This window comes from Oncorhynchus masou, unplaced genomic scaffold (assembly GCF_036934945.1).
Source record: "Oncorhynchus masou masou isolate Uvic2021 unplaced genomic scaffold, UVic_Omas_1.1 unplaced_scaffold_5116, whole genome shotgun sequence".
NCBI lineage: Eukaryota > Metazoa > Chordata > Actinopteri > Salmoniformes > Salmonidae > Oncorhynchus > Oncorhynchus masou.
The window spans coordinates 10001-22720 of record NW_027011519.1 but is presented as its reverse complement, the minus strand read 5'-3'; the positions used below and the strand labels follow the sequence as shown (position 1 = coordinate 22720).

The window sequence follows — 12720 nt, the reverse complement described above, 5'->3', positions numbered from 1 at the left end:
TTGCCATGACAAAAGGGAAACCAGTGGAACACAAACAACATTGTAAATAACAACAATATGTATATGTTTATTTATCTACCCCCACTATTCATACTACAACTATTTACACGTTGCTAAAATGATTGAAATGTCTATATATATTTTTCAACCTTTTTAAGTGCAATATTTATTGTTAAATTCTAATAGTTTGTTGTTAATGTTGTTTTGTGTCTTTTCACTTCTGTTAATAGTTTATTTCACTTTCTTTGGAAATATAAACACATGTTTTCCATGCCAATAAAGGCCCACTGAATTGAAAGGAGGCCCACTGAGTTGAGAGGAGGCCCACTGAATTGAGAGGAGGCCCACTGAATTGAGGAGGCCCACTGAGTTGAGAGGAGGCCCACTGAGTTGAGAGGAGGCCCACTGAATTGAGAGGAGGCCCACTGAATTGAGAGGAGGCCCACTGAATTGAGAGGAGGCCCACTGAATTGAGAGGAGGCCCACTGAGTTGAGAGGAGGCCCACTGAATTGAGGAGGCCCACTGAATTGAGAGGAGGCCCACTGAGTTGACGGGAGGCCCACTGAATTGACAGGAGGCCCACTGGGTTGAGAGGAGGCCCACTGAATTGAGGAGGCCCACTGAATTGAGAGGAGGCCCACTGAGTTGAGAGGAGGCCCACTGAGTTGAGGAGGCCCACTGAGTTGAGAGGAGGCCCACTGAGTTGAGAGGAGGCCCACTGAGTTGAGAGGAGGCCCACTGAGTTGAGAGGAGGCCCACTGAATTGAGAGGAGAGTACACAGTCATTAGCCCTCTCTGGGCTCAATTACCTGGAACATCCAGGGGAGCATCTAGGGGGGGGGGGACACATGTTACAACCAGCAGTGTATAAACCTTCCTCAGGTCTCCATATCTAACTCCTGCAGCAGACACCGGTCCTTCCAGACAGTCCTGGAACACAATGTCTATCTAAATAGATCGCTAAGTTGTTTAGACTCATAACAGTCAATAGTATCTAGAGTCTGGACTCTGGACCACTAAGTTGTTTAGACTCATAACAGTCAATACTATCTAGACTCTGGACCACTAAGTTGTTTAGACTCATAACAGTCAATACTATCTAGACTCTGGACCGCTAAGTTGTTTAGACTCATAACAGTCAATACTCTCTAGAGTCTGGACTCTGGACCGCTAAGTTGTTTAGACTCATAACAGTCAATACTCTCTAGAGTCTGGACCACTAAGTTGTTTAGGATCATAACGTCAATTAATACCCTGGTAGTTGGTGTTTGGTAGTTGGTGTTTGGTAGTTAGTGTTTGGTAGTTAGTGTTTGGTAGTTGGTGTTTGGCAGTTGGTGTTTGGCAGTTGGTGTTTGGCAGTTGGTGTTTGGTAGTTGGTGTTTGGTAGTTAGTGTTTGGCAGTTGGTGTTTGGCAGTTGGTGTTTGGCAGTTGGTGTTTGGTAGCTGGTGTTTGGTAGCTGGTGTTTGGCAGTTGGTGTTTGGCAGTTGGTGTTTGGCAGTTGGTGTTTGGCAGTTGGTGTTTGGCAGTTGGTGTTTGGCAGTTGGTGTTTGGCAGTTGGTGTTTGGCAGTTGGTGTTTGGTAGTTGGTGTTCGATGGTTTGCATTCTTACGTTCTTCATCTTGAATGACTCTTCCTCCAGTCTCTCGACAGCCAGGATATTCTCTATAGGGATTCTGCAGAGAGCGCCCTCACCTGGAGAAAACAATGTACTGCATCAGACACCAGAACAAACAGCTGTGTGTTTGTGTGCGTGTGTGTGTGGGTGTATTGGATGGTTTTCTCCCATTGCAGCTTAGCTTTGATTCCTGTTCACAAAGTTAATCATCAACACGATGAATCAACACACTGACTCTGTCTTTGGCCGTAATATAGAGGCGTCACTACAGACATAGGGCTCGATCCCGGTCTGTATCACAACCGGCCGTGATCGGGAGTTCCATAGGGCGGTGCACAATTGGCCCAGTGTCGTCTGGGTCAGGGGAGGGGGGTGGGGGTTTACAAGTAGGCCATCATTGTAAATAAGAATTTGTTCGTAACTGACTTGATTAGTTAAATAAAGGTTAAATAAAATAGAGGATGTTGTTCCTACTGTGACCATTAGAACCCAAAACCAGCGCAAACCAATGCATTTAACCACGGTGAGGGACTGGAAACATGGACGAGTACAAACAGACAATCAAACAGGCAAAGATATATTATAGGGTCAAAGTGGAGTCGCAATTGTCAGGGACTCCAGAAAGTCCTGGATTATAAAAGAAAAACCAGCCAAGTCGCGGACACAGACGCCTCACCGCCAGACAAGCTGAACACCTTTATCACCCCCCTTCGAGGAAAACAACTCACAGCCACCGACGTGGGCCCCCGCTGCTCACGAGGACCGAATCAAATCAAATCCAATGTTATTTTCAGGCTCCAGATCTCTGTAGCCGACGTGAGTAGAACATTCAAGCGTGTTAACCCTCGCAAGGCTGCCGGCCCGGGCGGCATCCCAAGCCGCGTTTTCAGAGCATCTGGCTGGAGTTTTTACCAACATCCCAGTCTGCTGTCCCCACTTGCTTCAAGATGGCCACCATTGTTCCTGTACCCAAGCAAGCTGAACTAAGTGACTATCGCCCTGTAGCACCGACTTCTGTCGTCATGAAGCGCTTTGAAAGGCGAGAATCTCCACCACACGACACACTTGACCCACTATAATTTTCATGCTGCCCCAACGTTGACTCCCTCTGCTGGGAGGACACAGGCTGGGCACCCCGACGCTGATGGCTCCAAGTAGAGGTAACTAGGGGAGCGTGCCAACCAGCCGTGCAGGCCACATAAAGGGAGAGACAGGCACGGCGTCTGAGGAGAAGGACCGAGCAGAACCTCAGTTATTTTGTTATGTTTATTTTGTTTCCAAGTAAAGTCAGGTTTTCTGACTAGAAACTCCCCGTCTCTGTGTTCATCTCTGCAAACTCAACCCAACACCCCATGGTTTACCACACGGGGGTATTTGGAAATAGCCCCAACCCCCACGGTTTACCACACGGGGGGGGGGGGGGTATTTGGAAATAGCCCCAATACCCCACGGTTTACCACACGGGGGGGGTATTTGGAAATAGCCCCAACACCCCACGGTTTACCACACGGGGGGTATTTGGAAATAGCCCCAACACCCCACGGTTTACCACACGGGGGGGTATTTAGCGGATACCAACTAACTACACCTCTATGACACACAGTGGATACCATCTAACTACACCTCTATGACACACAGTGGATACCATCTAACTACACCTCTATGACACACAGTGGATACCATCTAACTACACCTCTATAACACACAGTGGATACCATCTAACTACACCTCCATAACACATAGTGGATACCATCCATCTACACCTCTATAACACACGGTGGATACCATCTAACGACACCTCTATAACACATAGTGGATACCATCTAACGAGACCTTGAGCACCCTGACAGACCAGACGTAGAACCAGGCCTGACAGACCAGACGTAGAACCAGGCCTGACAGACCAGACGTAGAACCAGGCCTGACAGACCAGACGTAGAACCAGGCCTGACAGACCAGACGTAGAACCAGGCCTGACAGACCAGACGTAGAACCAGGCTTGACAGACCAGACGTAGAACCAGGCCTGACAGACCAGACGTAGAACCAGGCCTGACAGACCAGACATAGAACCAGGCCTGACAGACCAGACGTAGAACCAGGCCTGACAACCCGTAGAGGAGCCCCACAAACCTCCAGCCGTTACCTTTGGACTGGAGAACAGTAGGCTGGCTACACCTACCTTTGGTTTTGTGGTAGGTAAACTCATGGTTCGTGAGGCGAAACCACCTCTTCTTGAAGTTCTTCATCCCAAAACGGTTCCTCCCCTGGGCTCGCTTGATCATGAACCTGGAGAGAAGAAGAAATTAGTGACTGACTGAAGGAGGAAGCGAACGCCAGGAGAGATAAACAGACAGAGAGGTCTTCAGAGAAACACACAAGGTGAAGGACAGGCAGTAGTGAGTCTGGGGCCTGATCCAATACCACTGTAGAGATACCAGGTTATATAGGTTCAGTAGTGGGTCTGGGGCCTGATCCAATACTACTGTAGAGATACCAGGTTATATAGGTTCAGTAGTGAGTCTGGGGCCTGATCCAATACCACTGTAGAGATACCAGGATATATAGGTTCAGTAGTGAGTCTGGGGCCTGATCCAATACCACTGTAGAGATACCAGGTTATATAGGTTCAGTAGTGAGTCTGGGGCCTGATCCAATACCACTGTAGAGATACCAGGTTATATAGGTTCAGTAGTGGGTCTGGGGCCTGATCCAATACCACTGTAGAGATACCAGGTTATATAGGTTCAGTAGTGAGTCTGGGGCCTGATCCAATACTACTGTAGAGATACCAGGTTATATAGGTTCAGTAGTGAGTCTGGGGCCTGATCCAATACTACTGTAGAGATACCAGGTTATATAGGTTCAGTAGTGAGTCTGGGGCCTGATCCAATACTACTGTAGAGATACCAGGTTATATAGGTTCAGTAGTGAGTCTGGGGCCTGATCCAATACCACTGTAGAGATACCAGGTTATATAGGTTCAGTAGTGAGTCTGGGGCCTGATCCAATACCACTGTAGAGATACCAGGTTATATAGGTTCAGTAGTGAGTCTGGGGCCTGATCCAATACCACTGTAGAGATACCAGGTTATATAGGTTCAGTAGTGAGTCTGGGGCCTGATCCAATACCACTGTAGAGATACCAGGTTATATAGGTTCAGTAGTGAGTCTGGGGCCTGATCCAATACCACTGTAGAGATACCAGGTTATATAGGTTCAGTAGTGGGTCTGGGGCCTGATCCAATACCACTGTAGAGATACCAGGTTATATAGGTTCAGTAGTGAGTCTGGGGCCTGATCCAATACCACTGTAGAGATACCAGGTTATATAGGTTCAGTAGTGAGTCTGGGGCCTGATCCAATACCACTGTAGAGATACCAGGTTATATAGGTTCAGTAGTGGGTCTGGGGCCTGATCCAAAACCACTGTAGAGATACCAGGTTATATAGGTTCAGTAGTGAGTCTGGGGCCTGATCCAATACTACTGTAGAGATACCAGGTTATATAGGTTCAGTAGTGGGTCTGGGGCCTGATCCAATACCACTGTAGAGATACCAGGTTATATAGGTTCAGTAGTGAGTCTGGGGCCTGATCCAATACCACTGTAGAGATACCAGGTTATATAGGTTCAGTAGTGAGTCTGGGGCCTGATCCAATACCACTGTAGAGATACCAGGTTATATAGGTTCAGTAGTGAGTCTGGGGCCTGATCCAATACCACTGTAGAGATACCAGGTTATATAGGTTCAGTAGTGAGTCTGGGGCCTGATCCAATACCACTGTAGAGATACCAGGTGATATAGGTTCAGTAGTGAGTCTGGGGCCTGATCCAATACCACTGTAGAGATACCAGGATATATAGGTTCAGTAGTGAGTCTGGGGCCTGATCCAATACCACTGTAGAGATACCAGGATATATAGGTTCAGTAGTGGGTCTGGGGCCTGATCCAATACTAAACCCCTCTGTGTTCTCTCTCTTACCCCCAACCCCCCAGTGTTACCCCCTGTGTTCTCTCTCTTACCCCTAACCCCCTCAGTGTTACCCCCTGTGTTCTCTCTCTTACCCCCAACCCCCTCAGTGTTACCCCCTGTGTTCTCTCTCTCTTACCCCTAACCCCCTCAGTGTTACCCCCTGTGTTCTCTCTCTTACCCCTAACCCCCCAGTGTTACCCCCTGTGTTCTCTCTCTTACCCCCAACCCCCTCAGTGTTACCCCCTGTGTTCTCTCCACTCTTACCCCTAACCCCCTCAGTGTTACCCCCTGTGTTCTCTCTCTCTTACCCCTAACCCCCTCAGTGTTACCCCCTGTGTTCTCTCCACTCTTACCCCTAACCCCCTCAGTGTTACCCCCTGTGTTCTCTCTCTCTTACCCCTAACCCCCCAGTGTTACCCCTATGTTCTCTCTCTTACCCCCAACCCCCTCAGTGTTACCCCCTGTGTTCTCTCTCTCTTACCCACTACCCCCTCAGTGTTTACCCCCTGTGTTATCTCTCTTACCTCTAACCCCCTCAGTGTTACCCCCTGTGTTCTCTCTTACCCCCAACCCCTCAGTGTTACCCTCTGTGTTCTCTCTCTTACCCCTAACCCCCTCAGTGTTACCCCCTGTGTTCTCTCTCTTACCCCCCACCCCCTCAGTGTTACCCCCTGTGTTCTCTCTCTTACCCACTACCCCCTCAGTGTTACCCCCTGTGTTCTCTCTCTTACCCCCAACCCCCCAGTGTTACCCCCTGTGTTCTCTCTCTTACCCCCAACCCCCCAGTGTTACCCCCTCTGTTCTCTCTCTTACCCCCAACCCCCCCAGTGTTACCCCCTGTGTTCTCTCTCTCTTACCCCCAACCCCCTCAGTGTTACCCCCTGTGTTCTCTCTCTTACCCCTAACCCCCTCAGTGTTACCCCCTGTGTTCTCTCTCTTACCCCTAACCCCCTCAGTGTTACCCCCTGTGTTCTCTCTCTTACCCCTCTTTCAGCATGATGGGAGTCTCGATACTCTTCTGGTTCCATCTCCCTGACGACGAGATTAGGTCCAGGAACTACAGACAGACAGAGGGCGCATCTCAAATTTACATTTGACATTTTAGTCATTTTAATAGACTCTCTGATCCAGAGCGACTTACAATAGCAATTATCTTTTACGTGCCTTGCTCAAGGGCACATCGGCAGATTTTTCACCTAGTCATCTCGGGGATTTGAACAGGTGACCTTTCAGGCTACTGCACAACGCTCTGAAATCGCTTCTGCTACCTCTGCCAAATCACACCCTATTCACTATGTAGTGCACTACTTCTGACCAGAGCCGAGGCAACATCCCCTCCGCCACACAGACTATCAACACGGGGCCCCCCAGGGGTGTGTGCTTAGCCCCCTCCTGTAACCACTGTTTACCCACAACTGTGTGGCCATGCACGACTCCAACTCCATCATCAAATATGCTGGACGACACGACGGTGGTAGGGCCTGATCACCGACAGGGAGGAGACAGCCAATAGGGAGGAGGGAGGAGACCTGGTGGTAGGCCTGATCACCAACAGGGAGGAGACAGCCTATAGGGAGGAGGGAGGAGACCTGGTGGTAGGGCTTGTTCACAGACAACGATGAGACAGCCTATAGGGAGGAGGGAGGAGACCTGGTGGTAGGCCTGATCACCGACAACGATGAGACAGCCTATAGGGAGGAGGGAGGAGACCTGGTGGTAGGGCCTGATCACCGACAGGGAGGAGACAGCCAATAGGGAGGAGGGAGGAGACCTGGTGGTAGGGCTTGTTCACCGACAGCGATGAGACAGCCTATAGGGAGGAGGGAGGAGACCTGGTGGTAGGCCTGATCACCGACAACGATGAGACAGCCTATAGGGAGGAGGGAGGAGACCTGGTGGTAGGGCCTGATCACCGACAGGGAGGAGACAGCCTATAGGGAGGAGGGAGGAGACCTGGTGGTAGGGCCTGATCACCAACAACGATGAGACAGCCTATAGGGAGGAGGGAGGAGACCTGGTGGTAGGGCCTGATCACCAACAGGGAGGAGACAGCCTATAGGGAGGAGGGAGGAGACCTGGTGGTAGGGCCTGATCACCAACAGGGAGGAGACAGCCTATAGGGAGGAGGGAGGAGACCTGGTGGTAGGGCCTGATCACCGACAGGGAGGAGACAGCCTATAGGGAGGAGGGAGGAGGTCAGAGACCCTGACAGTGTGGTGCCATGACAACAACCTCTCTCTCAACGTCAGCAAGCTGATGGTGGACTACAGGAAACGGTGGGAGGATTCACCCCCCCCACCCCGTCGACGGAGCCGCAGAGGAGAGGGTCGGCTGGTCAGTACCAGAACCTTAGAGCTCTCATTCAGACCACTGGGGGCTGGTCAGTACCAGGACCTTAGAGCTCTCGTTCTGATCACTGGGGGCTGGTCAGTAGCAGGACTATAGAGCTCTCGTTCTGATCACTGGGGGCTGGTCAGTACCAGAACCTTAGAGCTCTCATTCAGATCACTGGGGGCTGGTCAGTACCAGGACCTTAGAGCTCTCGTTCTGATCACTGGGGGCTGGTCAGTACCAGGACCTTAGAGCTCTCGTTCTGATCACTGGGGGCTGGTCAGTAGCAGGACTACAGAGCTCTCATTCAGACCACTGGGGGCTGGTCAGTAGCAGGACCTTAGAGCTCTCATTCTGACCACTGGGGGCTGGTCAGTACCAGGACCTTAGAGCTCTCATTCTGACCACTGGGGGCTGGTCAGTACCAGGACCTTAGAGCTCTCATTCTGACCACTGGGGGCTGGTCAGTAGCAGGGCCTTAGAGCTCTCATTCAGACCACTGGGGGCTGGTCAGTACCAGGACCTTAGAGCTCTCATTCAGACCACTGGGGGCTGGTCAGTACCAGGACCTTAGAGCTCTCATTCTGACCACTGGGGGCTGGTCAGTACCAGGACCTTAGAGCTCTCGTTCTGAACACTGGGGGCTGGTCAGTACCAGGACCTTAGAGCTCTCATTCAGACCACTGGGGGCTGGTCAGTACCAGGACTACAGAGCTCTCATTCAGACCACTGGGGGCTGGTCAGTAGCAGGACTATAGAGCTCTCGTTCAGACCACTGGGGGCTGGTCAGTACCAGAACTATAGAGCTCTCGTTCAGACCACTGGGGGCTGGTCAGTACCAGAACTATAGAGCTCTCATTCAGACCACTGGGGGCTGGTCAGTACCAGGACCTTAGAGCTCTCATTCAGACCACTGGGGGCTGGTCAGTACCAGGACCTTAGAGCTCTCATTCAGACCACTGGGGGCTGGTCAGTACCAGGACTATAGAGCTCTCATTCAGACCACTGGGGGCTGGTCAGTAGCAGGACTACAGAGCTCTCATTCAGACCACTGGGGGCTGGTCAGTAGCAGGGCCTTAGAGCTCTCATTCAGACCACTGGGGGCTGGTCAGTAGCAGGACTATAGAGCTCTCATTCAGACCACTGGGGGCTGGTCAGTAGCAGGACTATAGAGCTCTCATTCTGATCACTGGGGGCTGGTCAGTAGCAGGACTACAGAGCTCTCATTCAGACCACTGGGGGCTGGTCAGTAGCAGGACCTTAGAGCTCTCGTTCTGAACACTGGGGGCTGGTCAGTAGCAGGACTACAGAGCTCTCATTCTGATCACTGGGGGCTGGTCAGTAGCAGGACCTTAGAGCTCTCGTTCTGAACACTGGGGGCTGGTCAGTACCAGGACCTTAGAGCTCTCATTCTGATCACTGGGGGCTGGTCAGTACCAGAACCTTAGAGCCCTCATTCAGACCACTGGGGGCTGGTCAGTACCAGGACCTTAGAGCTCTCATTCTGATCACTGGGGGCTGGTCAGTACCAGAACCTTAGAGCTCTCATTCAGACCACTGGGGGCTGGTCAGTACCAGAACCTTAGAGCTCTCATTCTGATCACTGGGGGCTGGTCAATAGCAGGACCTTAGAGCTCTCATTCTGATCACTGGGGGCTGGTCAGTACCAGGACCTTAGAGCTCTCATTCAGACCACTGGGGGCTGGTCAGTACCAGAACCTTAGAGCTCTCATTCTGATCACTGGGGGCTGGTCAGTACCAGGACCTTAGAGCTCTCATTCAGACCACTGGGGGCTGGTCAGTACCAGGACCTTAGAGCTCTCATTCTGATCACTGGGGGCTGGTCAGTAGCAGGACTACAGAGCTCTCATTCAGATCACTGGGGGCTGGTCAGTACCAGAACCTTAGAGCTCTCATTCTGATCACTGGGGGCTGGTCAGTACCAGGACCTTAGAGCTCTCATTCAGATCACTGGGGGCTGGTCAGTACCAGAACCTTAGAGCTCTCATTCAGACCACTGGGGCTGGTCAGTAGCAGGTACTTAGAGCTCTCGTTCTCCCCGCCACAGAGACTCACGTTCTTCACAGCGTCGCCATACTTCTGCTCGTTGAAGTAATCGTAGAAGGCCGCCATGTAAGTCTCTTTAAAACTGGCTGATTTGGACTTGGCCAGGCTACCCAGGGTCTGGATGGTCTTTGAGATGAGGGTGAGGGTCCGAGACGTGGCGGGGTCCTGAGGAGGAGACTGAGGTTAGAACACTACCGACACGCAACATACTAACACACTGTTAACCACAACATACTACACACTGTGACCCACAACATACTACACACTGTGACCCACAACATACTAACACTACCGACACGCAACATACTAACACACTGTGACCCACAACATACTAACACACTGTGACCCACAACATACTAACACACTGTGACCCACAACATACTACACACTGTGACCCACAACATACTAACACACTGTGACCCACAACATACTACACACTGTGACCCACAACATACTAACACTACCGACACACAACATACTAACACACTGTGACCCACAACATACTAACACTACCGACACACAACATACTAACACACTGTGACCCACAACATACTAACACACTGTGACCCACAGCATACTAACACACTGTGACCCACAACATACTAACACACTGTGACCCACAACATACTAACACACTGTGACCCACAACATACTAACACACTGTGACCCACAACATACTAACACACTGTGACCCACAACATACTAACACACTGTCACCCACAACCTACTAACACACTGTCAACCACAACATACTACACACTACCGACACACAACATACTAACACACTGTGACCCACAACATACTAACACACTGTGACCCACAACATACTAACACTGTGACCCACAATCTACTAACACACTGTGACCCACAACATACTAACACACTGTGACCCACAACATACTAACACACTGTGACCCACAACATACTAACACACTGTGACCCACAACATACTAACACACTGTGACCCACAACATACTACACACTGTGACCCACAACATACTATACACTGTGACCCACAACATACTACACACTGTGACCCACAACATACTAACACACTGTGACCCACAACATACTAACACACTGTGACCCACAACATACTAACACACTGTGACCCACAACATACTAACACACTGTGACCCACAACATACTAACACACTGTGACCCACAACATACTAACACACTGTGACCCACAACATACTAACACACTGTGACCCACAACATACTAACACACTGTGACCCACAACATACTAACACACTGTGGCCCACAACATACTACACACTGTGACCCACAACATACTAACACACTGTGACCCACAACATACTAACACACTGTGACCCACAACATACTAACACACTGTGACCCACAACATACTAACACACTGTTAACCACAACATACTAACACACTGTGACCCACAACATACTAACACACTGTGACCCACAACATACTACACACTGTGACCCACAACATACTAACACACTGTGACCCACAACATACTAACACACTGTGACCCACAACATACTAACACACTGTGACCCACAACATACTAACACACTGTGATCCACAACATACTAACACACTGTGACCCACAACATACTAACACACTGTGACCCACAACATACTAACACACTGTGACCCACAACATACTAACACACTGTGACCCACAACATACTAACACACTGTGACCCACAACATACTAACACACTGTGACCCACAACATACTAACACACTGTGACCCACAACATACTAACACACTGTGACCCACAACATACTAACACACTGTGACCCACAACATACTAACACACTGTGACCCACAGCATACTAACACACTGTGACCCACAACATACTAACACACTGTGACACACAACATACTAACACACTGTGACCCACAACATACTAACACACTGTTAACCACAACATACTAACACACTGTGACCCACAACACTGTGACCCACAACATACTATCACACTGTGACCCACAACATACTAACACACTGTTAACCACAACATACTAACACACTGTGACCCACAACATACTAACACACTGTTAACCACAACATACTAACACACTGTGACCCACAACATACTAACACACTGTGACCCACAGCATACTAACACACTGTGAACCACAACATACTAACACACTGTTAACCACAACATACTAACACACTGTTAACCACAACATACTAACACACTGTTAACCACAACATACTAACACACTGTGGCCCACAACATACTAACACACTGTGACCCACAACATACCAACACACTGTGACCCACAACATACTAACACACTGTTAACCACAACCTACCAACACACTGTGACCCACAACATACTAACACACTGTTAACCACAACATACCAACACACTGTTAACCACAACATACTAACACACTGTTAACCACAACATACTAACACACTGTGACCCACAACATACTAACACACTGTTAACCACAACATACCAACACACTGTTAACCACAACATACTAACACACTGTTAACCACAACATACTAACACACTGTGACCCATAACATACTAACACACTGTGACCCACAACATACTAACACACTGTGACCCACAACATACCAACACACTGTGACCCACAACATACTAACACACTGTTAACCACAACCTACCAACACACTGTGACCCACAACATACTAACACACTGTTAACCACAACATACCAACACACTGTTAACCACAACATACTAACACACTGTTAACCACA

The 12720-nt window shown here is 49.7% G+C and overlaps 1 protein-coding gene across 1 annotated transcript in view; it reads right to left on the bottom strand.

Annotated features, from left to right (window-relative positions):
• Window positions 1-642: 642 nt before the first annotated feature.
• Window positions 643-12720, bottom strand: part of LOC135535760 (ras GTPase-activating protein 3-like) — a gene marked incomplete at its 3' end in the record, with an annotated part of 19469 nt that continues 7391 nt past the window's right edge. Inside the window, exons 6-10 of the mRNA XM_064962181.1 lie at window positions 10000-10155; window positions 6576-6649; window positions 3799-3905; window positions 1612-1694; window positions 643-759 (exon numbers count right to left, since the gene is read on the bottom strand). Coding sequence (XP_064818253.1) covers window positions 643-759; window positions 1612-1694; window positions 3799-3905; window positions 6576-6649; window positions 10000-10155 — 537 coding nt within the window. The remainder of the gene's footprint in view (window positions 760-1611; window positions 1695-3798; window positions 3906-6575; window positions 6650-9999; window positions 10156-12720) is intronic.